Here is a 27724-nt window from a genome sequence, read left to right as displayed (position 1 = left end):
GGAGATACAACTCGAAGGTCCAGCCCAGAAGCTTTCAGCAAGGTGACCTCGTCTGGAGAATGCGCAGCAACGCTAGGAAGTCGGACGGCAAGTTCTCATCAAATTGGGAGGGACCATTCCGAATCAGAGAAGTGGGAGAAGGGGGAGCTTACCATTTAGAGCACCTATCGGGAAAAATTGTACCTAGGACGTGGAATGCCACGCACCTAAAATTTTATTTCAGCTAAACATGAATAAAATATACGCACTCTTTCCTCGCCCGGCCTGTCTATCGGTCGGAGAGGTTTTAACGAGGCGTTTCATATACAAGTGTATACAATGGACGACAATAACGGTTCGGCCAGGATGTAGCCTTAACCGGCATACCCTCCCGAACCTGTACCCACTCGGCCAGGACGTAGCCTTAACCGGCATACCCTCCCGAACCCGAACTCACTCGGCCAGGACGTAGCCCTAACCGGCATACCCTCCCGAACCCGAACTCACTCGGCCAGGATGTATCCCTAACCGGCATACCCTCCCGAACTCACTTGGCCAGGATATAGCCTTAATCGGCATACCCCCCGAGACATACACAACGATCGGCACAAGTCCGCCTAAAATAAACACCTAAGTCGAATTCGCTAAAAGGACGACCGACTTACCGAGCTCCGCTACAATCACTTGGTTGATTTTAGTTATCACAGGTTACTCAATTGATTACATATACCGACCGGTTGATCCGTTCTTTTTACTTCGTTAATGTTACGAGTTAAGTTTAAAGGTTCAATACCATTCGGCCAGTAAAGGATCGGTCGTCCAGAAAATGAAGAAACAATTAAAGAAAAAAAACTTATATTAAAATTGAAGAAAGGTGGGGGCCACACCCCGACCCCAGGGGTCTAAAAGTAAAGCTGACCGCCTAATCTACGATATTCAACACCTCATTAGAGGGGTCAGCTTCAACTTCTTCAACTTGAGGAGCACCGGCCGCTGCAGGGACCATACGGCCATCCACCACCTCCATGTCTTGGTCAAATTGACCAGATGGAGGTGGACCGCCATACAGCACCTCAGCCTGTCGGACGACGAGGTCGAAGCTCTGGCCGATGAGCACCATGGTGTCCTCCATGGTCTTCAGAACTTCGGCCTCCGCCATACTCCTGGCCTCGCTTTCGGCCACAGCTTCCTCCTCCTTCAAGCGAGCCCGGCGGTCGGCATCTTCCAACGCCTTGCGAAGAAGTATAACCTCCGCAGCCTTCTCGGCGTCGGCCCTCTCCAGCTCAGCCACCCTCTGCTGGCGCAGCTCCAGCTCGGCCCCCTGAGCACACAACTTCTTTTCGTAAGTTGTGTTGGCTTCCATGGCCTGCTTCAGATTATGGCCGGCCTCCTGGAGTTCGTGTTCGAGGCGCGAGATGTCCTCGACCCGGCTCCTCCGAGCGTCTGCACCCCGGCGGGCCAAGAATAAACCCCGGCAGATCATCTCGATGCCGCCGTCCAGGAGGTCGTCGTCGGGGACCGACCGGATCTCACCCTCAATGTTGGAGGGCAGTTTAAAGCTCACGGCCCTGGAAAAGGACCGGTCATCCCCGAGCGCGAGCATCGAGCCGCCCACAGTGGCCAAGGGGACCGCCACCCCCGTCGGAATGGGGCGGTTAAAATCATCAGTCGGTGGGGGAGTCGGCCTAGCGGACCTTGCAGGAGGGGGGGTGGGCATCTGACTCGCCGCCCTAACCGTTCGGGCAATGTTGCCGCCCTCGCGGTTACACTTCTTGGAGGGGCCAGCCTCCTCCGCCCGGGGCCTAGCACTGGTGGCCCCCCTTTTCTCGTTCAGCTTATTCTTGAACGAATGCAGCATCCCGACGACCTGGGGGGCTTCTCTCTTGGCGATTTCTACAAACAAACGACGAACGGTCAGTCGGAACATAGTAAAAAAAAAAGAGACCAAGTGCATGAAAAAGAACATACCCTCGAAAGCCTCCGCGCGATCGGTCGCATTGTACAACGACATGAGCGGTCGTGCGGGGAGCTTCCTGGGGAGACTATCAAATAAAGAAAAAACGAGCCGCTCATGCTCGCTCGGATGCGCCGGCCTCGGCCAATCCGTTATCTTTGTCGGACTCCTCGACCAAAAAAGGGTGAAGCGGGACCGGCCAACCTCATCAAAAAAATAGCGTGTCCCGGCCGGCTCCACGTACACTTTAAAGAACTTCTCCTTGAAGTTCTTATAAGAGGCCGTGAAGGGCTTGAACAAAACACTACCCGCCAGGCTGACCAACGATTGCCAACTGGCAAGCTTGGCCGGGTATGACGAGTAGAAATGAAGAAAGCAGGAAGGAAGAGGGCGCAACCCAAACGTCCGACAAACAATGCGGAACGCTTGCATCGACGCCCACGAGTTGGGGTGAAGCTGAGTCGGAGCCACGTTCAGCTCCTTCAGAACCCCGGCCGTAAAGGCATCAAAGGGCAGAGACGCATGCAAGTCTGAAAAAAGACAAGCATACATGAAGAAAAAAGGAGGCTCGGTAGATGACCGCTCCCGATACACACGATCCTCCAAAGAGCAAGGACCGAACGCCATCAAAGATTCCTCGGCCGAAGCCTTCAAAACAGGAACCTCATCCAAAAACGCGCCAACAGAGGCGTCGGTAAGAAAGGAGGACGACACCTCACATACCCGGGGATCTACCCAGGCCGGCCCTACATGGGGGCGTGGCCCCTCAAAAGGGGCCGAGCGGTCGGACGCATTACCAGCGTCCTCCCTCACCAAGCCTGGAGAAGGGACCCTCTCCACTTCCCCGACCGGGGAAGCCTGGCCAGAAGAAGAAGAAGAAGACGAAGACGAACAAGCCGGGGGAGACTCGGCAAGGACAGACATAACTAACCTTGAAGATGGACGAGGGAAGCAACAGAAGACGGTCGGATTGGTAATAGGTGTCGGAGCTCAGGCAAATATAACGCGTGGAACGCTACTACTCCCAGCCCCTATTTATAGCCCGGGAGGGCCTCGGAATTCCAAACGTCACAAGAACCCCAACCGTTGGATTCGTTTGATCCAACGGTTCGCATCGCTTCGCGCCCAGAAAAACCCCTCATTAATGCGCGTCATGTCAATCGCTCAGACGCCCCCAAACATCACTTCATTCATCATTACACAAACCGCCCGAGGCCCATTCTTCAGACTCTTCGGCCGTACCACCTCTCGAGCCTGGGAGGCAACTGTACTGGGATGACCGACCGGTCCAAGGACCCGGTCAACCCACATGTCAAGACCGTACTTTAAGGTACGAGGTCGACCATGTGTCACACGTGGCCGACCGACACCGAGTGCTCAAGTCAAAGGTTGACCCAATTAACGAAGGTTAACCCATGGTTAGGAAACGGCCTAATCCAACCCTAATCGCTAAACAACCCCCTAATCCGGCCCAACAGCGAGGGCCCATCAAGGTAATATAAATATCACGCATTCCAAGGAATAAGGTACGTCATTATCTACAGTATTCCAGCCAGCCGAATACGATACCCCACTGACTTGAGCGTTGGAGTGCCATCTGCAGGTACCCCACCCGCCTGAGGAGTCGTCCAGCAGGAAGAACTGAAGGAGGAAGTGAAGCACGATCGACCGAGTGACACTCGAAGACAATAGTTCTCCCAGTCCCCAACCTCGTTCGAGAACAAGTACCTTTTTATTTTTATTTCTCTATCTAGCACCATTTCAAAAGTAAAAAAATAAAAAAATAAAAAAATTAATAATTTTAATTTTGAATGCATTAAAAACATATTTTTAATGTTTAAAATAGTTATTAATGAATAAAGAAATAAGTTTTTAAATAAAAATAAAAAAGTAATAAATTAAAAATGTTTAGTTTAATTTTTTTAAATGAACAAAATAAAAAATTAAACCCTACAACAACATAAAAGTTGAATCTATAAATATAAATTAGTATTTATTTTTATTATTATTGATGATGTAATCATGTTAATTTCAAGTAAAAAATATAGGACATAATTATAAAAAAAATCAAAGTCAATTAGTATTAATTAGTAGTGGTGGACACACAGATATTATTAAAGTGTCTACTCATTTTTAAACATTAAATATAACATTTGCTTTAGTTTTTTTTTTTAGGATTTTGTATTTAGGGTGGACACTTCAATATGATATGTGTGTCGTCCACTACTAATTAATACTATTTGACTTTGGTTTTTTTATAGTTATTTCCTGTATTTTTTTACTTGAAATTAACATGATTACATCATCAATAATAATAAATAAATAAATTTGTTTATAGATTCAACTTTTTAGGATTTAATTTTTTATTTTCTCCATTCTTAAAAAAAATAAACTAAACATTTTTCGTTTATTATTTTTTTATTTTTGTTTTGTAAAAAGTAATTTCTTTATTCATTAATAAGTATTTTAAACATTAAAAATGTTTATTTTTTTAATGTATTCAAAATTAAAATTATAAAAAAAAATTAATTAATTTATTTATTTTTAAAATGGTGCTAGATAGGAAAATAAAAACAAAAAGAGACTAGATAGGGAAATAAAAACAAAAAAAAGTATTAGATGGAGAAATAAAAGTGTAAATAAGGAATTGTCGTTAGTATGAGTGTCATTAAACATATTTTTTTTCTTTAATTAACTAATTAAACTATTTATTACAAATATTTTAAAATAATATATAATATCATTAATATATTTTTTATTTAATAAACTATTCCTTCAATGAATATTTTCTTTTTTCTCAACTATTTTAATCCATGCTTATTGTGGGTTATGACTCACCTTTTACCGTTTTCTTGTCATAATTGGGAGGTTAATTGCCACAATCAATTGCAATCAATGGGAGATTAATTGCCACAATCAATTGCAATCAATGGGAGGTTAATTGTCACAATCAATTGCAATCAATGGGAGGTTAATTGTCACAATCAATTGCAATCAAATGGAGGTTAATTATCATTAATTGTATTTATTATTGTTGTCTCCTAGAACCACTGTATATAGTTTCCTTCAAGCAATGTAACGCACAACAAACAACAACATACACTTGCTTCCTCTCTTGGGTGTAAGTGTTTAACCCATATAAAGAGAATTTGTTTTGGGGCTATTTATCTATTAGCCTGAGAGGAATTCATTGTATTCCCAGTACCATTATAGTGGAAGTTTTGGCTCTCTCGCCGGTGGTTTTTTTACCTCTATTTAAAGGGGTTTTCCACCTAAAAATTCTGGTATCATTCTCACTTTACTTGTTACTTTAATTTCTCATAACATCTTTGGTTGAAATTATCACGCTTCCGCACACGATATCCCTACAAATTGGCATCAGAGCTTTTTCGATAATTCAACCAGGATCTGTTGTTCAATAATGTCAAAATTGGATATTGAGAAATTTGATGGTAAAATCAGCTTTGCTATCTGGCGAGTCCAGATGTTAGTTGTTCTCACCCAGAATGGTTTAAAGAAAGTTTTGACAGGTAACATGATGAGACCAACCACTATGACGGAGGAGCAGTGGGATGAGATGAATGAAAAGACATTGTCTGCAATCCAATTATGCTTGTCCCGTGAGGTGTTGCGTGAGGTCATCAACGAGAAAAGTACAGCAGGCATTTGGATGTTAAAATTGATGATGAGGATAAAGTCGTTCTACTTATTGTTTCTCTACCACCCTCGCATCGACAATTCAAAGAAATTATGTTATACGGTAATTATCTTACCTTAAGCTTTGATGATGTCAAGACTAATTTACTAGACAAAGAAAAATTTGATACTCAAATTCATTCTGAAAGTTCTGGTGAAGGATTAATAATTAGAGGGAGAAACCAAGAGAAAGGTAGGAACAATAAACATAAATCTAGGTCAAAATCTAGAGGCAAGAACTCCAAATATTGTCGTTATTGCAAGAAAAAGGGACACGAGATCTCTGAATGCTATAAATTGAAAAATAAGCAAGATAGAGAAGATAAGGGAAATGGTAAACAACCAGAAAAATTTGCCGAAGCTAGTATTGTTGAAACTGAATTTGATGGGGATTGTTTTGTAGCTTCCAACACTGAACAAAGGTTTAAAAATGAATGGATTCTTGATTCTGGTTGTATTTTTCACATGTCTCACAATAGAGGTTGGTTTACCACATATGAACCAGTTTATAATGGTCTTGTTTTGATGGAAAATGATGCTCAATGCAAAGTTGTTGGTGAAGGAACAATCAAAATCAAGACACATGATGGAATTGTTAGAACTTTAACAGGTGTCAGATATGTCCCTGAGTTGAAACGAAATCTCATTTCCTTAGGCACCCTTGAATCTCATGGGTGTAGATACTCAGCTGAAGGTGGAGTTTTAAAAGTGTCTAAAAGAGCTCTTGTGTTACTAAAGGCAATTCGATGTGATAGTTTGTATGTGCTGCAGGGTTCAACTGTTACAGGTTCTGCAGCTGTTGCCTCACCCAACAAAGATAACACCAAGTTGTGGCATATGAGATTAGGCCACATGAGTGAGAAGGGAATTCTAATCCTCAAGAAGAAGGGTCACCTTGGTAACAACTGTACTGGAAAGGTTGATTTATATGAACATTGCATTTTTGGTAAGCAGAAAAAGGTTAGTTTTTCTAAAGCCATACACAGAACCAAAGGTACTTTGGATTATATTCATTCGGATCTTTGGGGTCTGTCAAAAGTTCCCTCCAGAGGTAAATGTCGTTATATGATGACAATTATTGATGATTTCTCACGAAAACTGTGGGTGTATTTTCTCAAACATAAGAATGAAGCATTTTCCACTTTTAAAGAGTGGAAATTATTGATTGAGAACCAGACTGGCAAGAAGATAAAGAGGCTAAGGACAGACAATGCCTTGAGTTCTGTTCGAATGAATTCAATGATTTTGCAAGAAGGAAGGCATTTCCAGACATTTCACCATCCCAAGTACTCCACAACAGAATAGGGTTGCAGAAAGGATGAATAGAACTATCCTGGAGAGAATTCGTTGCATGTTCTCCCATTCTGGTTTGAGTAAATCTTTTTGGGCTGAAGCGGCTTCAACAGCATGTTATCTGATAAACCGCTCTCCTAACAGATCAATTGATTGCAACATTCCAGAAGAAGTTTAGTCAGGTAACCCTGTTGATTATTCTAATCTTAAAATATTTGGTTGCCCTGCTTATTCTCATGTAAACGAGGGAAAATTAGAACCTCGTGCTAAGAAATGCATTTTCTTGGGTTATGGCTTAGGGGTTAAAGGCTATCGTTTATATGACCCAGAATCTCACAAAGTAATTCACAGTCAAAATGTGACCTTTAATGAAAATGCTATGCTCTCTTCTGTAAAAGATATTGTCATTTCCTCAATTGATACAGGTGACCAGGAAGATGCTCGAGAGAAGGTGGAGTTTGAGATTAAAACACCCGCTCATGAGGAAAACGTTCCCAATTCCTCTAGTACTCAAGATGATCAAGTCACTGTTATTGATGGTACAAATGAACATTTGAGTCCAAATGAGCAATGTCCACCTAAACGAAGAGGGTTACCACAGTCGTGGTCTATGGCTCAAGAACTTCCACAACAGAGACCAAGAAAACCGACTCAAAGATTAATTGCAGAATCTGCCAACATTGCTTATGCTTTAACTATTGCACAAGAGATGGGTGAAGAAGGTGAACCCAAGAATTACTCTAAAGCTATCTCTGGTGATGACTCAACAAAGTGGATTACTGCTATGCAAGAAGAAGTTGAGAGTCTTCTCAAAAACGAAACATGGGAATTGGTGAAGTTACCAGAAGGAAAACGAGTCATTAGTTGTAAGTGGATCTTTAAGAGAAAAGAAGGGATCGCTGGTGTTGAGAGTACAAGGAATAAAGCAAGATTTGTTGTAAGAGGTTTTGATCAAGAGAAAGGTATTGACTTTAATGAAGTATTTTCTCCCGTTGTTCGTCATACTTCAATACGTATATTACTTGCTTTAGTTGCCTTGTATGATTTGGAGCTGGAACAGTTAGATGTGAAAACTGCTTTTCTTCATGGTAATCTTGAGGAAGAGATTTACATCCAGCAGCCTGAGGGGTTCGTTGTTCCTGGAAAGGAGGACCATGTATGTCGTTTGAAGAAATCTCTCTACGGCTTGAAGCAATCACCAAGACAATGGTATAAGAGGTTTGATTCTTTCATGGTTGGACATGGCTACTCCAGAAGTAGCTATGATAATTGTGTCTATTTTCAAAAGACATCTGATGGGTCATTTATATACTTGTTGTTATATGTTGATGACATGTTGATTGCCGCAAGAGATAAATCTTTAGTTAACAAGTTAAAGGCCCAACTTAGTAATGAATTTGATATGAAGGACTTAGGTCCTGCCAAGAAAATTTTAGGAATGGAGATCAACAGAGATCGTCAAGCTGGAAAACTTCTTCTATCACAAAAGAAGTATGTTCTTAAAATGCTTGACTAATTTGGAATGCGAGATTGCAAAGCTGTTAATACTCCAATTGCCGCCCACTTCAAGTTGTCATCATATCAGTGTCCAAAATCAGACAAGGACAAAAGACGCATGTCACATGTCCCATATTCAAATGCAATTGGAAGTCTCATGTATGCTATGGTATGTACTAGACCTGATTTAGCTTATGCTGTTAGCATTGTTAGCAGGTTCATGCATAATCCAGGCAAGGCACACTGGGAAGTCGTTAAATGGATACTTCGCTATCTGAAAGGTTCTTCAGATCTTGGTTTGGTATTTGATCAACATAGAGTCGATCCCGAAGGAGCAGTTGGCTATGTTGATGCTGACTATGGTGGTGATTTAGATCGGAGAAGGTCACATTCAGCCTACATTTTTACCCTGGGTCTGCTATCAGTTGGTATTCTTCACTTCAAGCCATTGCGGCTTTGTCCACCACTGAAGCAGAATATATTGATGCTACAGAAGTTATGAAAGAGGCTATATGGCTTTGAGGCTTGGTAAGTGAACTTGGTCTTCAACAAGATGTTCTTGTTATATTTTGTGATAGTCAGAGTGTTGTTCACTTAACCAGGAACAGTAAGTATCACTCAAGGACCAAACACATTAAAATTAAACACCATTTTATCCGAGACATTGTTGATACAGGAGATATAATTGTTGAAAAAATTCATACGGCTGAAAATCCTGCAGACATGTTGACCAAGCCACTTCCATCGGCTAATTTCGATCATTGCCTGAACTTAGCTGGTATTATCCATACTTAATCAAGGCTTCATGGCGAGAGAGTGTTCCAGTCAAAGGCAAGTCAAGGTGGAGATTTGTGGGTTATGACTCACCTTTAACCGTTTTCTTGTCATAATTGGGAGGTTAATTGTCACAATCAATTGCAATCAAATGGAGGTTAATTACCATTAATTGTATTTATTATTGTTGTCTCCTAGAACCACTGTATATAGTTACTTCCTTCAAGCAATGTAACACACAACAAACAACAACATACACTTGCTTCCTCTCTCTTTTCATATATTCTCTATTTCTGCTCTTGGGTGTAAGTGTTTAACCCATATAGAGAGAATTTGTTTTTGGGCTATTTATCTATTAGCCTGAGAGGAATTCATTGTACTCCCAGTACCATTATAGTGGAAGTTTTGGCTCTCTCGCCGGTGGCTTTTTACCTCTATTTAAAGGGGTTTTCCACCTAAAAATTATGGTATCATTCTCACTTTACTTGTTACTTTAATTTCTCATAAAATCTTTGGTTGGAATTATCACGCTTCCACACACGATATCCCTATACTTATTTTTGTAATCAATATTACACGTGGCATTTACGAATTACTAGTAAAACAATATTAATAGATTGAACTACTTATCATATATATTTTAAAACTATTTGCTCCTCCTCTTGTTGTTCAAAATTATTCTTTATCAGAAGTAAACTAGTTTTGATCCATTACTCTAATTTTTTTTGAAGTTTTTATTTTCTTTGTTTTAACCTACTCTGGCAATACCCCAAATACTTGTTAGTTGTTAATTCGTAAAACTTAGCCATGTCCAAATCTAAGCAACTTCCGTTCTCATAAGTCTGAAAATAATCATGTTGAAGATTCAAATGTGTTAAACATTAACCTTGTTATAACTAAGAATTTTAAAAGCGAATTAATTATTTACTAACTTTTCTAAAAAAAATACAACTTTTTATTGATTTTCCCCTTTTAAAATTTTATATTTTTCAAATTTGTTGTACAAATATTTTAAAATTTATAATTTCATATTGTATTTGAATCAATCACGCCTCTTTTTTACAATTGTAGACATAGTTATAGACATTTCTGTCACATTTTTTTCACTTAATTCATATTAAAATTTTATAAAGATTGAGATAAATTACACTATTATATATATGATTGATGAAGTAAAAAAAAACATGTAAGAATAAAAAGAGAAGTTTTAAAGCAACATGCAATAAGACACAAAAGTGAAGTTGTATTAAGAGAATTCAATGTGTTAGATCTCGTACTACGAAGAGTATAAATTGACTAGATGGAGAATAAATTTTTGCAAAAACGGGTTGCACGATACAAAATACAAAATACGAGAAGTGATAGACAAATGAACATGTTAACTAGAATAGTCAATTAATAGAAAAGTATAAGAAAATTGTATATAAGAAGATAGTAAGAAAAATGGGTAATATAAAACAATTATATATAAAAAAAAAATATTTTTTGTGTGTATTTATATCATTCAATATATAGAATAAAAAATATATAATGTATGAAAATTTTATTTTTTCAAACTAATTATGTAATGATTCACTAATCACGAGATTCTATAATTACGTACAATAATTGCGTATAATTTGATAATCATTATTTCCTTAATACTTTTCTTCAAGTTGGTAGGTGAAGATCATGAACCTCAACTTGATCATTTTGAACTTAACGTTGGTCCTTTTTTGACCAAGTACATGACGAAAGAGGCACCTCTATAAAGTAAGCTAAGTGTTAAAAAAGTTTAAGGTATAAAAGACGAATAATAACAAGTCATCCATTGAGTAATGAATGTGTTAGTAATAAGTCGTCATTTAGAGTATGTGTGGACTCTCTTTGAAATGTCTAGTGAGATTAGTGGAAATGATGTTTAGTTACTGAAATTTCAAAGATATTAATAAATAACTAAATCTTTAAATTCCAGAATTCATTTTCCTAGTATGCTACACCTATTACTTGTGAAATCTGTTTCCAAATAGTTAAAGCTATCTAATAAACACTAAAAAGGAGAAAAGTCCTCTAAATACAACATTTTGAGAGAGACATTTGAAATCACTGACATAAAGTCACTTCACCTTCAAACAAATAAAATGAAAATTAATTAGTTAAATTAGTTATCAAAATTGATTCAGTGTATTTGTTAATCCAGCTAAAAGGCATGTATCCATCGGTGGTGTTTTTCTTGGTTTTGGATGCTAAAATGGCTACGGTGTTAAAATATGATCAATCATAATAAACATATTGTTGGAAACTCAAGTTATTTCTTAGACGCTAACGGACCGAATCACGTAACGGAATTGGGTCTTTTTCTAGTAACAATATTGGGCCACGGGTATGGGCTTAAAGACAGTTTGAAACCTGTAACCCACACATTGTTCCAAAAGTTATGGGATGAATCTAAGTGAAAACTGATTATATTATTTTACCCATTACAACATTGTTTTAAATATAAAATAAAATAAATTCCATTTCTATGTTCTTAATAAGAGGTAAAGACTAATTAACTTGTAATTTGGAGGGAGAGAAAATGAGAAGGTTAATGGTTTCCTGTGGGTTATATCTTGTGGAGAGTGATGAACTCTAAACCATGGGTGGTCTCTCAAGCAGAGTAACACAAGCACAGGACGCACGCACGCACGCAGAGTCGTGGTCACCGTTTAAAGGGTTCACACGTGAGTGTAGAGTAGGAATTTAGGATGGGCCCCACCTGTTTGATTGGTCACAAAATATAAAAGTGGTTTGACCCTACTGCGTGGTTGCTTTCTCTGTCAGTCACGAGCCACACACGTGCCAACTCAATCGCTCTCTCTCTCTCTCTCTCAAACTCCGTTTATAACTCCAACGCCATTAATCCACTATTCAGCTTTCATCGAACGTCTCACCCTGAACTAAATATTGTGAGTAAAAAAAAGAGATGAGATAGCGGCAAAAGCGGAGTGGTTCCGGCATTGGGTCCCTGTGTCGTAGCAGAGCCCCGCAAAACCTGTGCCTCCTAACCAAATCAAATCTTTTTTTCCTTTTTATTTCCTTCCTTCCAATCTCATTATGTCTAACCATATCCAATTATTTCTATTTAGATTCCACAAATCAATGTTCTATTCTCACACTCACCACATCCTTATCCCTTCCCTTCCCATTCTCATCAATCACTACCCAACACATTAATTCAATCACAGTAACTCCTGCCTCTTCCCTGCCTAATCATTCTCCTCCCTCACTAATCAATTTGCTTTACCTTCACGTTTTTCCACTTTATTTCAATGACATTTTTTTACATCTACACAATTCAAACTTTCTCCAATTCATTTCAACTCTTTCTTATTTTTAATCTTTTAAATCGATGTACCTTCATTTGGAAAATAGGAACCAATTTGGAAGAAAACAGAAAGTGCAGTAATTTGATGAAGTAAAAAAGGAAAAGGTGAGATGAGAGATGGTAATTAGGAATTGAAATTAGTGTAGAGTGACGTATGGTGATGATAGGGAGGGTAGTAGGGTAGGGCAGGGGTAGGGTAGGGTAGGAGAGGTATGAAAGAAAAGAACAAAGAAACATGAGCATTAGGAATAAGGAGTGTGGGTATGGGTAGAGTGTAGAGAATAGGGAGAGAGAAAGAGAGAAAGAGAAATTGGTAATGATGAAAAAAGATGGGTGATGAGAGTGGAAGGTGTTATCTGTCCTCCTCAACACCCGGCAAAACCATTTCAATTGCCGCATTCCTGTCTCCCCCTTAACTTTTTCCCATTCTCACTCCTTCTTTCCTCCCACCACAAACCACCATTGTTAAATCAAAACACCATATTCAACCATGCTCTACTACCTAACTTCACAAATCCATTCACGCCCCCTGCTTTTCCACGTCCCAAACCACTCCAAAATCAATCAAGTGCGCCATTCTAATCAAAATACCTATTTAAATACTCTTTTGCATTTTTTTCCTTGTCCTGTCTGGATCAAACGAAACTTTCATAAAAAACTTCCCTCTGTTATTATGATTTATTAGGTCTAATAAGCAACTCCGACATTGAATTGAATATGCCAGACAGAGGATTATGGAATAGTTGACTTGTACTATAAGCAGAGATCTGAAATTGTGTGTGAATCAGAGGGTTATGCTATGATTCTCCTGCAGTTATTTGTCATTATTTATGTCTGTAAAACCTTCACCATAGCCCTTGGATACCTTTCCCATGGTACTCCATATAATAATAATAATCATAACTTTCTATAACAATTAGTTTATTAAATTTCATAAACTAAGATCCAAGACAATGTGATATTCTATAAATGAACTGGGAGTATTTATGCACCCTACCCTTACCTTCAAAATTAAACACCGCATTCATTCGGAAAATATTGTGTACAAAAAGCCTTCATAGCGCATTCAGATGGTATCTTTGATCCTGACATTTTCAGCAGAACAAAATAAAGCACGTCAAAGAAAAATACAGTCATAGTGAAAAATGAGCTTTACTTTTGAATTTGCGCATGCAAACTTACCATGCATTTCAACTCTTTCTTTGTTATTCTTCTTTCTCTTTTCTTTTGCCCTACCTAATCTTATTTGCGCAAATAATTCATCACCACTTATGTCATATTTGATTTAGTACTTCTTTTACTTTTCTACTGAGTACTATATTTCCGATTAAAAATAAATGTGTTTTTCAATAAAATGTTTTTTAAAAAGCCAACCCTATCCAAATCTATTAGAGACAATTAATACTAATACGACTTTATTGACAATTTATGCTTGCATTCATATATAGTTTTATTTTTTCGCACCCTTCTTATCTTGTGTACTGCGTCTAATTAAACATTCCACGCTCACATGTTTTTTTCAACGAAAAAGACAGCACTATCATTTGATGGTTATCAAACGAGTTAATTATATTTTTTCTCTTCTTCTGTAATTTCTTAACAATTTGTAATACACAATGTTTTAAGTTAAAAAATGCATAAAAAACTTAATAAAAAGATCCATTTTGACGCTAAATTTAAATTTGTGAGAGTTCAATCAGAACCTTGTTGACTTTGGTATTAAAAGTTCATTCATAACTATTTATCTCCACCCAGTTTAATCACAGTACAAAACTGTAGTGCCATGTGTCAACGAGTTATTGATACGTTTTTGTTCAGAAAGCACACAAGGGTAAATGCGACATTTCTGAATTCCGAAGCGGAACGTTGTAGCACCTGTTAACAGCGACGAGATATTTAATTTCGTGTCTCCATATAGTGAGGGAATGGACGGTTTTGATTTCTCCGTCAGAATGCATCGCATCCGTCCAACGCAAAATCCGGACTCCATATCATTGTTATCCAACTAACAAAACGACACAGCTTCCGCCATTTATTCTCCGTTTTGCCCCTCAGTACTATAATTGCGTTTAATCGCTTTTGTTTGGTTTTTCCGTCTTAAGACTTTCATTCATTGTGCTTCTCCACTCATATCTCCCCAAAAGCTTTTGTTTCTTTCTGCTTATGGAAGGCCCTTAAACTTTCTCTCTCTGCTTCACTTTCTCGCTTTTGCATTTACTTGCGAAAAATTTCCACAAAATCAGTATCGGTTTTTCTTCTGTCTCTGATCTACCAAAACTCGCTTCCTTAGGTGCGTACTTCTTCAAATTCTCTCCTCCTACTCCCAACTGTTCCTCTTTCTTCAAATATTTCTTCAACGATTTTCTATATCAGCACTTTCAGGTAGAATGTACTCCTTTTTTTTTTTGTTTCGTTTATTTTTATGGAAAAAACTGCAGAGGAATTTGCTCGACCACGGATCTATTTAGCTTCTGCAGCTTTATATTTACTTATTTGCTTAAGAAGTTGAGGTTGTGAAGAAGTGTGAACAATAAATAGGAAAGGAGTAGGGTGTGCTATTTTGATAAGTCTTCAGTCAATAACTAACTCCCAAGGTTGTTTGTGTCTTAATGTTGTGATTCTGTTATGATTAACTATTTTTTTTATGCTTAACTCTGCAATAGTAAAACGCATGCATGCCAATTATTTATTTTTATTTTTGTTATTTCTCACTGTGATTAGTTGTTGCTTGAGTTGCTAGTTAATGGCGTGATCGTTATGATTGAACCCTTTTTCATCATGCTGAAGCGTGTTTTTCTTTTAAATGGTGTTTTGTTATTAGCATGGGGCCTTTTGTGCTGCTGGTAATTTGAAGTGAACGATGGATTTGACTTTTACTGTTTCTGTTTGTGGCAGTTTGCTTTGATTGTGTTTGGAGTGTGATGTCGCCGCCGGCGGTGGTAACGGAGGAGGACGGGCTGAGCAAGGTGTCGTCTACCTTAGCGTCTGGTTCTTCGCAGTCCTTGGATTGTTTCTCTCAGAATGGGGCTGGATTGAAAGAAAGGAATTACTTAGGGTTGTCTGATTGCTCATCAGTGGATAGCTGTGCTTCTACTGTGCCAGGCTTGGGTGATGAGAAAAAGGAGAACATGAATTTGAAGGCTACGGAGTTGAGGCTGGGCCTTCCCGGATCACAGTCACCTGAAAGGGATCCGGATCTTTTCTCTTTAAGCTCAGCAAAGATTGACGAAAAGCCACTGTTCCCTTTGGGTCCTACCAAAGACGGGATTTTCTTGTCGTCCCAGAAAACTGTTGTTTCCGGCAACAAGAGAGGTTTTGCTGATACCATGGATGCGTTTTCTCAGGTTAGAAGAGATGCTTGACGTTCTTAATATTGTGAGAAATGTTTATTTTTTGCTGTGTCTGAGATTAGCTGTCACTATCTTTCGTGCAGGGAATGACTGCAATGCTATCACCTAGGCCTTCTGGTGCTCAGCCTTCTGCAATGAAAGAAATGCCTAGCAAGTTGCAAGAACGGCCTTGTTCAGCTAATAATGGAACCGGTCATAACCATACAGGTGCTTCTATAAGTGGCAGTGCACCGGCATCTAAGTAAGTGGAATCTATCAGCTCAAGGAACCACAATTTTCACGAGATTTTTGAAGTTGGACAAAGGAACTCCTTAAATGGGATTTTCCTTGTGTTTCTAGGTATGCTAATTACATAAAATCCGTTGTGACAGGGCACAGGTTGTCGGTTGGCCTCCTATAAGATCATTTAGGAAAAACTCCATGGCCACCACATCCAACAAGAACAATGATGAAGTAGATGGAAAACCAGGTGTTGGCGCACTCTTTGTGAAGGTCAGCATGGATGGTGCTCCCTATCTTAGGAAGGTAGATCTAAGAAGTTATACAACATATCAGGAGCTATCTTCTGCACTTGAGAAGATGTTCAGCTGTTTTACCTTAGGTGAGCTTTTACAGTCTATTTACATAGCGGTAAATTGTTTTAACTGATGATTTGTTTTAAAAATTATTTGATGGTTATTTTAATTTTGTTCTGGAATGTGTCTTTGGGACTTGTTTACAATCAGGTCAGTGTGGCTCCCATGGAGCTCCAGGAAGAGAAATGTTGAGTGAGAGTAAGCTGAGGGACCTTCTGCACGGTTCAGAGTATGTCCTCACTTATGAAGATAAAGATGGAGACTGGATGCTTGTGGGGGATGTACCGTGGGAGTAAGTACATTTAAATGCTTCACAAGCTTTGTCATTTTTATTTTCTCATATATTTTCCAGTTATAGTAATTATAGTTGTTTCTTTGATTATATTGTTAGGTGATTTAGCAATTATACAACATAAAAAGGGTGTAAATGGTAAGAGTTATTAATTGGCACATATGTAATTTCTTGCCAATTGCCAAGTGTCAAACAATTTGGAAATTAACGAATTAATTGGAGATCATTTTGGTTACTAGTGGTTGAGGAGATAAAAAAATTAGATCAGGAGTCCTACATCCAGGTCTATTTTTGGTGTAGATGATCAATTGCTTGTGTTTATGCCTTGAACGCTGACTCTAGTGATCAATCGCATGCTTGTTCAAATCATGCAACATCTATGCTGACATTATTTTTTCCAGTATTTTGAAAAGACCGGAAGTCACGTTTTATTAGGAATTCCTGAATCTTGCTTACTTTACAATCATCTAGAAGGATAACCAACTTAATTTGATTCACAACAATAAAAGGTTAGGTGCAAGAATTAATTACCAAATTTTTTCTTCAGACGAATTCTTCTAATTTTAGGACAGAGTATCCATTAGAGAATATTAAGGATACAAAATAGTTGTAATTTGTATGAAATAACAGCCAAATTCCTTTAATGTGCAATTGATTGGCATGGCAACTGAGAGTTTATGGTAAACAACTAGTTTGTGCATTAGCATATTTTAAATGCGAAATATGCTGTTTTGACAAATATGGGCTGAAATATAAAATGATGCATAGCTTGAATACAGCAACACTCATTTAACTGGCTAAAGTCCTTTTCCGAAGAAGAATGTAGTTATATTGGCATCCCCATTTTGCTTTTGTCGTGTGATTGAACTTATTACTTCTCTCTACGTGTACATGGGCATCGACTCATTGGGATGTTCTCGAAACATTTTTCTTTGCAGAAACGAACGTGTAGTCTGATGTGAGTCATTTAGCATGCACCATATTTATCTATTTGTAGTCAAATTTCAGCTAGTTTAACAGATATAAATATAGTTAATAGAATGTAGCGTACTGCTAGTCTGCTACTGAGTTGTTTGCTATAGATATGATATGAGGTTGGAAACTGAAGTTTAGCACATGGTAAGGAAGGATAGAATTGGGGATAATGAAGAGATTGCTTGCTTCTTAACAGAATGCGTAAGTGGCAGTGGCTAATGAGTGTGACGGGAGAGTAGGGGTTTGTAATGGTTAATTCAGGGTACGGGGGCCTTTGGGAAGGGATGAAGCATATGTATACTTCTTGTTTAGTCTGCAGGGATTTATTTTTATCTTTTCTAGCACCGTTTCTATTATTTTCCCATTTTTCATGTATGATATAGATTTGTACAATAGTATCAATCTAAAGAATTTGATTATGGCTTGGGTTTTTTCTGCTGAATATGATTTTTACGGTTAATTCCACTAAATAACCTGCTGGTGTGTTAATTTTCTTGTCTGTGTAGACATCAGGTCTTGGTGCAAATTCGTCAGTGTTTGTACCAAGAAATTAACTGACTAATGGAATAAGATTTTTGCTTTTCCCAACTGGTTTACATCCCTTTTCCACTCAACTGCATTTCTACATTTGTTGCAGAATGTTCATTGATACTTGCAAAAGGCTGAAAATTATGAAGGGTTCTGATGCCATTGGCTTAGGTATGTATTCTCATCAATGATTCATTTTACCGTCACTCACTATACCCAGTGTGGAATTGTGACCTACTTAATTTGAGACAGACATCATGCCTGTGAACTATACCTGCTGCAGATTATGATCCTAATATGTTCTTTATGAGGTCACTTGAATCTAGACAAACCTCAGTATATGCTATTTCCTGGAATATTTGAATCATTTATATATCCAAAATTTCGTGTGGTTGTCACTGTAAAATTTGGTCTTTGATCTATTAACTGTTAATGTAAATGCTGCAAGTCAATATATATTTGATATTTGGGTGCAGTTTTAAAAGGAATTTTTATCTGCAACTTTACTACAAAAACAATTACATTTTAGTAGTTGGATCATTTCTGTTGTCACGGGATTGTTTAAAGAACCTTTTGTTTAAGACTATCATAACCTTGATGTTCCACAGCATGATCTATCTCGTCAGCTAATGTCAATTTAAATATTAATCACAGTAATAATACTGTTTACCTTATAACTCCAAATTAATATGCCTCGGTTTGCTTAAGTGGAGTTTTTCTGCCTCAGCTCCCAGGGCCATGGAGAAGTCCAAAAGCAGGACTTAGGGTATCTGGGACTGCCTTTTGTCTAATCAAAGCTTTATTGCTGGATCCGGAGTGGGGAAAAAAGGAAGATGACTAAATTCCCTGAGATTGGTGGTTTAACGCCCTTTCACGCCCTTCAGCTGTTGTTTTTATGTTTTCGAGTCCCGTAAGAATTTTTCTTGGTCTTGTGTTAATTTGTTACCACTATAATATCATATGAAGCTACTTCGAAGATTAGTATTTGTGGAGTCTGTAATCAATATAGGAATCTGTTTGTTTGGATGAATCGAATATCTGTTACAGCCATCATACGGTTCTAACACTATATTTGTGATTTGTGTCTCACTCGCCTATTTTTTTTCCTTCATTTTCTTCACTAGCATTCATTCGTGTATACTATTTCCATGTGAAAATGGGTATGGGTAGCTATTAAAATCTGGTCTGATGTTAGCAGTGACACACCTTATTGGCTTTTGTAATATTATTGTTATTCATGATGTTACACACGGACCAAAAAATTCAATACTCTGATTGTCAGTGCAATCCATTATGTTTTCAATAATGGCGAATCAGAATTTTAATCTCCAATCAGAAAATAAAATCTACGAAATTGAGAAAAAATAAATAAAAGCGTATATTTTTAACAATGTTGATTATCGTGCAAAACGGATGTTATGTTAAGATTCATGTTGACCACAGATTTTAAGATCGCAAATTTGAGTTTTACCTCCGGGATAAAATTGCATGAAGCATGATCATTTAATTACTTTATCTCTGTCTATGGCCCCCAGGAACATAATTATGCTTCTCAATTGTTTACTTTATCCTCTTGCCGAACTATTATTTTCTTTTCAGTTTATTCAAATTACTAGTTTCTTCTAATTTGTCTTCTCTTGTATTATTCATTCTTCCTCGTAGTTATGTGATCTTTCTTGCCTGCGTTAACAAGGTTCCTGTATGAACATAATGTATTCCAGTCTAAATTCCAATCTAACGTTACCTTAAAAGTTGTTGCTCTAGAATTTAGCTGATCTGGGCTTCTATTGATACTCTGCTTAAGGAGCTGTGCTGTGGAGTGAAGTTTGATGGTCCATAATCCTACTGAGTGTTTTAAGTGAAAACAGTAAACGAAGACAAAGAGAGCGAAACAACTACACATTTTCATCTTGAAACCAGAATCTCATCAATGCTTTGGTCAATTGCTTAATCGAATTCGTTGAATTGAAAAATCCGAACTTGGTATTGGTAGTAGGTGGCATAATTTCCATTCTTTACCCTTTTCTTTTGTGGATGTCAGGGCAGAGTAACGTTGATCCACGTTGATACACAATTTGCTGTCGTGCTAGTAACTCCCTAATTCTTCAAACTTTTGTCTCCTTCGCGCGTAAGCTCGTTCGGTCGGCGGGTACCTGCGATTGCACTCCGACACTCAAGTCAGTGCTAGTGATTAGTTTAGTCTCTTAGGATATCCAAAACATACATTTTCTCCATTTCAGAAGTCCCTTATATAGGTTGACTTGGGCCTTCCCCTACGTGGCTGGATAGTTGGTTGTCAAGACATGTGTCGTGACTAGTAGTCTCCAAGTCGTGCATAGTGGTTTCCCGATATTACATGGACGTGTTTCAACGTGTCTTTGACTTGTTCAATGCTAAGTAGTAACTGCCTTTGCCACGTATTTATCATCTGATATTATTCATTACCTATTAATACCTTCGGTCGTCCGGTGCCCGTCCGGTATACATAATCCTGAAATATTATTTTTTATACAATAAAATGAATTTCTATGTTATGGTCAAAATTCTGTATTTACCTGAGATATTTTTTAGAAATATGGTCAAACATGTTCATGTAATAATTGTGCTTCTTTTTTTATTATAAGTTATGATTCTAACAAATGCTATTAACCCACAAATCTTTCATTGTTTTGTTTTAAAGATGATTATAGCAATAGAAGCAAGAGTCTAAGAGATGGTGTGCACTACCCACCTTTTGGCTGGTTTTTGCATCTTATTGGAAGATATACGTACATACATATGGAAGTTCGTTTTGTCGGTTCTATTGACTTCTGATTAGTAGTGTTGAACTTTATGGTTGTCAATACTGACCAGATTTTATGATTTATTAGTTTAAGCATTGTTAGTAATGCGTGATGGATTTGAAATATTCCCAGGGTTAGTGCATGAACAATTATTGACCAAAAGCATTAAATAATTAATAGAAGTACACTTATGGTAGTTTGTCATTTCTTCCAGATTCTATGGATTATAATGTTCATTTGAATTTAATCATGCTCTGTTAAATGGCATATGCTAACATGATGGCGTTTCCTCTGAAGGAAACACAACATTTTGTGTGATAAAGCTTTTTATCTTAGTGCGCATAGCCTGTTAGAGGTAGCTAGAATCGTGAAGGAAATGGTAGATAGATATACTGTGGAAGCAGGGAATTTATATTTCTGCTAATGCATAAAAGGATCATTTTTACCAAACGTTTCTTTGGGGGCTATTTTCCCAGTATTTTGATCACATCCATATATATTTTAGTCCATTCAGGTATAAAAGTTTAGAGGTTGAACACTTGTCTTCCTCAACCAAATATTCACTGTATGTCAAACCGTCTAACTTTCTGGTTTGAGTTTTTTTTTTCCTTTTAATGGATGATTTCTAGATGTAAGAAGTTTTAAAACTTCTGTCACGTTGCTGTCACTGTGTTGGTTAAAACTAGATACCCCTTTTCACTCATCTTGATTTTTGTTGTTTTGGGACAGTGGTGAAGGGAGAGTTTGGAGTAGCGTCTAAGAGAGAGATATGATACTCCAAGACCAGAATCTCAAAAGGAAATTAGTAGTGTTGGAAGGATTAATTGTAATCATTACCTAACCAGTGGAGAAAAGCTGTAGTGGCGAGGTTGTTTGGAATATTTATTGATTTATTTAAGTTGGATGTCACTTATTTGGAATATTCTTACCCTTATGTGATATAAAGTTACACTTGTATCTTGATATCATTATTTAACCTTGTTTTAATATAGTCCCAGCATGGTACCCCTTCAAATCTGTCACAGTGTTTGGATTAGTTTCAAGATAAGATAGCATTATTTATTTTTTATGATGAAGACAAAGCAATACATAGTTGCTTCTTTTGTTTCAGGATATCACCTTCTTTGGAGTAGAATTCATTTTTGTGTGTTATCTAAATGCACTATAATCCCGGTTTAGATAGTTTATATCAGATTTTAGGTTTAAATTTTATTGTATTCACTGTACATATCTATATATATAGAAAAAGCTAGCAAGACACTTGTTCATTAGGTGAAAAAAAAATCTTAAAAGAAAAAGTAATCACCCAAATGCACATGATCGTGTTCAAGATTAATTGTAAGTTCAGATTTCCTTCCTTGCCGGTGACAAGGGCAAGTAACCACCAGTTTGATTAACCTAGCTGTGATAAATAAGCAAGAATTGTAGAGCCAAACTTTAGTTTGTGGATAGTGACAAATGCTCCAAGGTTCATAGTGCCATAGTTATCAAGTTTGCAACTTCATAGCTGAAAAAAAGTAGACAAAAAAAAACTATTGAAGTCCCATTGCAGTAGCAGTGATTATTTGAATATTATGAGTGAAGAAAGAAAAAAGGAAAAGGAAGTTTGAAGATGGTTGAGAGCCATAGAAAGTGAGTAATTCTGTGGTAGTAATAAATGTTCATATTCGTATCTTGATTTGATTAATAGGGTGGACTTAATGACACAAGATAGTAGTTACTTTCATTTATTCAAAAAGCACCATGATTTAATAACAGCACTATAGTGCCTGTGTGGAAAGAGATAGATACTATGGTTTTTGAAGAAAAAAAAAAGTAATTTTAACAACAAGATCCTCATATAAATTATTGCAAGGAATAATATAATGCTAGTTGACACTGATAAAAGCTTAAATTTCAAGTATCATAGAATACAAATTCATAACCTCCCCCACCATCCTAAGTTCATTTGGAAAACGACTGCGGTGATCTTCTTGGTGGGAAAATAAAATAATATTAATTATTAGTTCAAAATTTGTAACTTAACTAAACTAAAATAGAAGATTTAGCAAAATTAAATTTTGAACTAGTCTATAGATGCAAAATGGTTATATATATAGTTTTAGGTTTTTTAGTTAATTTTGACTCTTTTATATTTTTTAAGAAATCAAACATTTTAGTAAAAACAATGTAATAATCAAGGATGAAAATAGAAAAGGAGAAAAACTGGGGTTGTGTAAATTGGCAAGTGCGGCACTATTCAAGATATTATGTAGACTTATAAACCGAAATCTCAAGAAAAGAGTTTATATAATTTTGGATTTTTTTATAATTTCGATAAAGTCGTGCCAACTTGACTCGATTTCTACATATGAAGTCGTGTCAAGTTGGTACGATTTGTTCTAAATTTATAATTTATTTGACAACGATTTCATTTTAGTAAAAAAAAAAAAAGTCCCATGATGATTCAAAAATCTAATTTTTAATTTGATTTTAAGTGTAACAATGAAAACTGTTTTTTTTTTATCCAATAGGAAAATAAAATAGCATCATTCACCAAATATCTGTATTTTGGTCAAACAAACTTATATGTTGATGGAATGATATTTATTTAAGTTCTGCATATCCTTTATATAACATTAGAATCACTGAAGGAGAAATGATGATGAAACAGCTTATCTGATAACCCTGGCTTTTACCTTCTCGATCATTTTCAGGAACAATGGCCCATAGGTTTGAAATGGTTGTATCTTCCTTTCAAGTCACTGCTAATTATTTATCTACTGGCGACAAATTATGCATAACAATTCTTATATGTTATCTTATCTATAGTCCCCAGTAGGCAATAGCATGCCAATGTTTTTGTCCATGTTTCAAATTACAACACGATAATGTTGTTGAACTCAAGAACAGTTGTGCAAAAGGACAACAAGGAAACTTGTTAGGTTGCTTCATCAATCTCTTTCAACCAAGTTCTGAAATCCTAGCCTCATTTCAATGTCAATTGAAGAAGAGAAAAATCAAACCTGATCAATAGAGGAGCTGAAAATTTGTGATGTTCCTTTATCTACCATTCCCACTCCTCAGAAAATGTTACACAAAAATCATAATAATTATAAATATTGGACCCTTCATGTATGGTTCTCTCTAGGATCAAAATGGCATACCCAGAAACATATACACATATATGAAAACGTATATAAGATATTTGATTGGTGTATGTTCCTCATGCAGCCACATTGGTACATATAACACCAAGCGTAAAATAAGCTAAGGCTCGAAATCTCTCTTTCTGTACTAGCTTTAGCTCTTCAATAATGACTCCACGTGTTTCTTGAGCTGCCACCACTGTAGAAGGCATGTGTCACTTGTGATACACTGTGATCACTATCAGAAATTAAAGTGGCATACAAACATTCTACACATGCATCGTTTTGATGTGGCATAATTGGTTGGGATTGAATCGACCATGGTGTAGTTTGAACTTTGATGAGAAAACAGTTCCTTGTTTACATCAATATGGTATATAGGACAGGGCTTGTACACATTCATTAAAAAGGATAGGCACAGAAATACTGTCACACATATAAATGCTTGAGAGCAACTTGACACCACCATATCTGGACTTTCTCATTCACAAGTGATTCAATTCATAATTGCACATCCCATAACATAGTGAATGGTGAAAAGGGTAAAAAGTAGGAACCAGAATAATGAGTTTTTCATTATTGAGAATTGTTGTTCTGCTTTATAAGCTATAGAAATACAAACACTTTTATATAATTCATGATATTATTAGTTAGAATGTTACATTGTATGCAGTGTGAGATTAATTAAAAGTGGTTGGTGGGGGGATGGTAACAGTGATGGGTCATGGCATGTGCCCCAATTATGGTGGTCACACAATCACAGCATTCGCCGTCCTCAAGAGAACCCTCTCATTCTGCACAAAATATTAAATGATTAATGGTCCTGATTAGATTTGTGGAATTAATTTTATCCATCTTCTTCTGCATGAGAATATAAAATAGTAATAATGAAATGGTGGTTTGTGCTGCTAATCATGTGCGTTCTAATGGAAACAAAAGAAAGGGTGAAGGGAAGAAGACGATTGTATATTTATGTTAGTTTATGAGTGTTTGGTGCATAGACATGTCAGGTCAAGCAATTTGTTGAGTCCTATCATTGGCAACTCTGTCGTTTCTGAAGGGATCTCACACGGCAACCATGTCTTGGATGATTGGATTCTTATTCATATTCATTCAATCAATTCTCTTACTTTCACTCCTAATGCTGCCAAAATGTTTCAAACAAGTTCTAACAAAACCACACTGTAAATTAATAACACAGCACAGATGGAGTAAATAAAAGGAAGTAGATTTTGGTGTTCCCAATTGTCTCTAAAGAATAAACAATAAAAAGCCCTTAAGGGGTGGCAACATGCTTGATCCTCTCTCACTGCTACTTTCTGGGATGGCAGAGAAGTTTATTCAAATCTTCCAAACTTTCAATGCCGTTTAACTCCAAATTTTAAATAAAATCTTGGTCTTCAAAAACACAAAGTAAATAAAAATAATGAACCCCCTTCTGTTGTGGTGGGTCAATCGTATCCTTATGGGGCTGTCCAAATTTCTCGGGGAAAGATGATTCTTTAATTCTCTTCACATTTTAAATCATGTTATTGTGTGATAAAGAAAACAGGAAAATCAAAGATGAAATACCATTCTGACCACAACCATCAATTATAAATCCCTATGATCCCCAACTTATTCAAATTCATAGTAGGTTTCAATAGCTATTGTTTTCTCAACTTCATAATGCAAATGTTTATTAAGTACATTATTCGGATAAAGTTTGAAATTTATGTGTCGGAAATAGATAAATAATATAGGTGGAGGTAGGTTTGGTGGTGACGTTGGAAACCATAGGATTTAATGGCGAGTCACAAAAGTTTGAATACCTAAAACGTTTAAAAAATTATGAAATGAATCTGTGATGAGGGATAAAGCTCTGTGCAACTAACTACATTAAAAAAGTGGCCTCTCTTCTCTAAATTATCATCAGAGTTTGCTTAAGGAACGCATACATAACATGTCAACTTGTTCATTTTTATTCTTTCTATATACCTACCTATATTTTAAAACATGATTCATTCAATTCATTCACCTGTTTTAATTCTTCAAACTTTAATATTCATGCTTCTCAAAACTTAAGACATTAACTAAGATTATTATTCCTAGCTAGAATAAGAGATTTTAATTATTTTCATTCAATAACTTTTAATACTGTATTTTTCTATTAACATGTGATTTATGAACAAATAAACATGGTTGAATTTTATAATCATCATCATTCAAGATGTGTATGTGTTTGAATTATTCCCTTAAAAAAATCACAAAAACCTGATGAACTGTTAAATATACCACAATGTAAAAATAAAGGAGTAAAAAATTCTTTGAATCTGTGTAGATTAGTCACTTTTAAATATATTTAACTAACACAAGCTTGTTAGCATTGAAAATACTGTTGGCCTTTTTAACCCTTCGTCCATAATAACATAACAGAAATTATAAAATCCAAGTGCAATTTTTTTTTTAATTATAATATTAGCACATCCTATTCATCGTGAAATATAATGATTAATATTGTCAGAAATTTTGAAGACGCAATATTTCCTTCCAATAATTTACTATCATCTAATTAAATATGTATCCACACGGAATACGGTTCTACTTAATCTTAGATAAAAGGTAAAAGAGAAGCATATATAATATATGAGAATGTAGAATCTCAAGTGTAGAATTTTAGACAATCCAAAAACTATTAATATATCATACAAAGCATATATATATAAAAGTCTGTTTTAAATAGGAAATATTAACTTTACCAAAACCTAACTAATAGGCATTAGCAAAGATTAATATACATGAAAATATATTTTCCTAATCCAGAATAACACAACACCTAATCTCAACCAATTATCATGAACAAAGGAAACAATTAATAACGTGGACAGCTAGTAAATGTTCATGAAAAATGAGATTGAACGTGTGAAAATGTTAAAGATAAAGAAAACAAACATACTGGTCTGAAAGTTCATTTTATGAATATCATAAAAAAAACGTCACAATTATTTATAGTTGACTTTGTATGACTTGTCATTTCAAAGCAATCTCATGGTTATCATTAATTTTAAAAAACATATTTTAATAATAATTAATTTTACAAAAGGCCAAAATAAGTCACTTCATCAAAATTTATTAAAATTATAGCTATTAATTATTTTAATTTTTATAATATAAAGTAGTTAATAATTAAAATTTTATAGTTAATTTTAAATATTAATTTAGAAATTATGTTTTCAATGATTTTGTAAATCTAATTATCCTAAAAATATTTATGGAAACAAATTCTTAATCAAACACCTTGAAAAATAATAATTATGTTTAATTTTTCTTCTATGTTTTTCTTTCTTTTTAACGTCACTTGTGATATTACCATTTTTCAAGCATGTTAGCTCTCATTTATATAAAAAGTTTTCACCACAATTTTTTTCAATTTTTAAACTTTTCTTTTTGTGAATCTAAACTCAATTTTCCTTTTATTTTTCTTTCTTATGTTATCTCACTCTCTTGAGATACAAACCAGACAAAATATAGGAAATAAAGTATTATTTTAATATTAAAAACAGTTTTTAATTCAT

General features: G+C 36.2%; 1 protein-coding gene across 4 annotated transcripts; it reads left to right on the top strand.

Annotated features, from left to right (window-relative positions):
* Positions 1-14731: 14731 nt before the first annotated feature.
* Positions 14732-19348, top strand: IAA9 (indole-3-acetic acid inducible 9). 4 transcript variants are annotated; one of them, XR_011081043.2, is made up of 8 exons: positions 14732-14829; positions 15435-15883; positions 15973-16130; positions 16261-16490; positions 16615-16756; positions 16856-16894; positions 18369-18430; positions 18987-19348. XR_011081043.2 is itself a non-coding variant. In XM_068612960.2 (7 exons), exons 2-7 carry the CDS (start codon positions 15461-15463, stop codon positions 19022-19024), a joined length of 1053 nt encoding a protein of 350 aa, XP_068469061.1. In that variant the 5' UTR covers positions 14732-14829; positions 15435-15460; the 3' UTR covers positions 19025-19348. The 4 variants fall into 4 exon arrangements, 2 of the variants coding, with proteins under 2 accessions (XP_068469061.1, XP_068469062.1); XR_011081044.2 differs by having other exon boundaries at positions 14732-14921; XM_068612960.2 differs by lacking the exon at positions 16856-16894.
* Positions 19349-27724: the final 8376 nt, after the last annotated feature.

This window comes from Phaseolus vulgaris, chromosome 2, assembly GCF_051622355.1.
Source record: "Phaseolus vulgaris cultivar YP4 chromosome 2, ASM5162235v1, whole genome shotgun sequence".
Classification (NCBI taxonomy): Eukaryota; Viridiplantae; Streptophyta; class Magnoliopsida; order Fabales; family Fabaceae; genus Phaseolus; species Phaseolus vulgaris.
The sequence above is the reverse complement of the archived record's forward strand: the minus strand, read 5'-3'. Positions and strand labels throughout refer to the sequence as shown.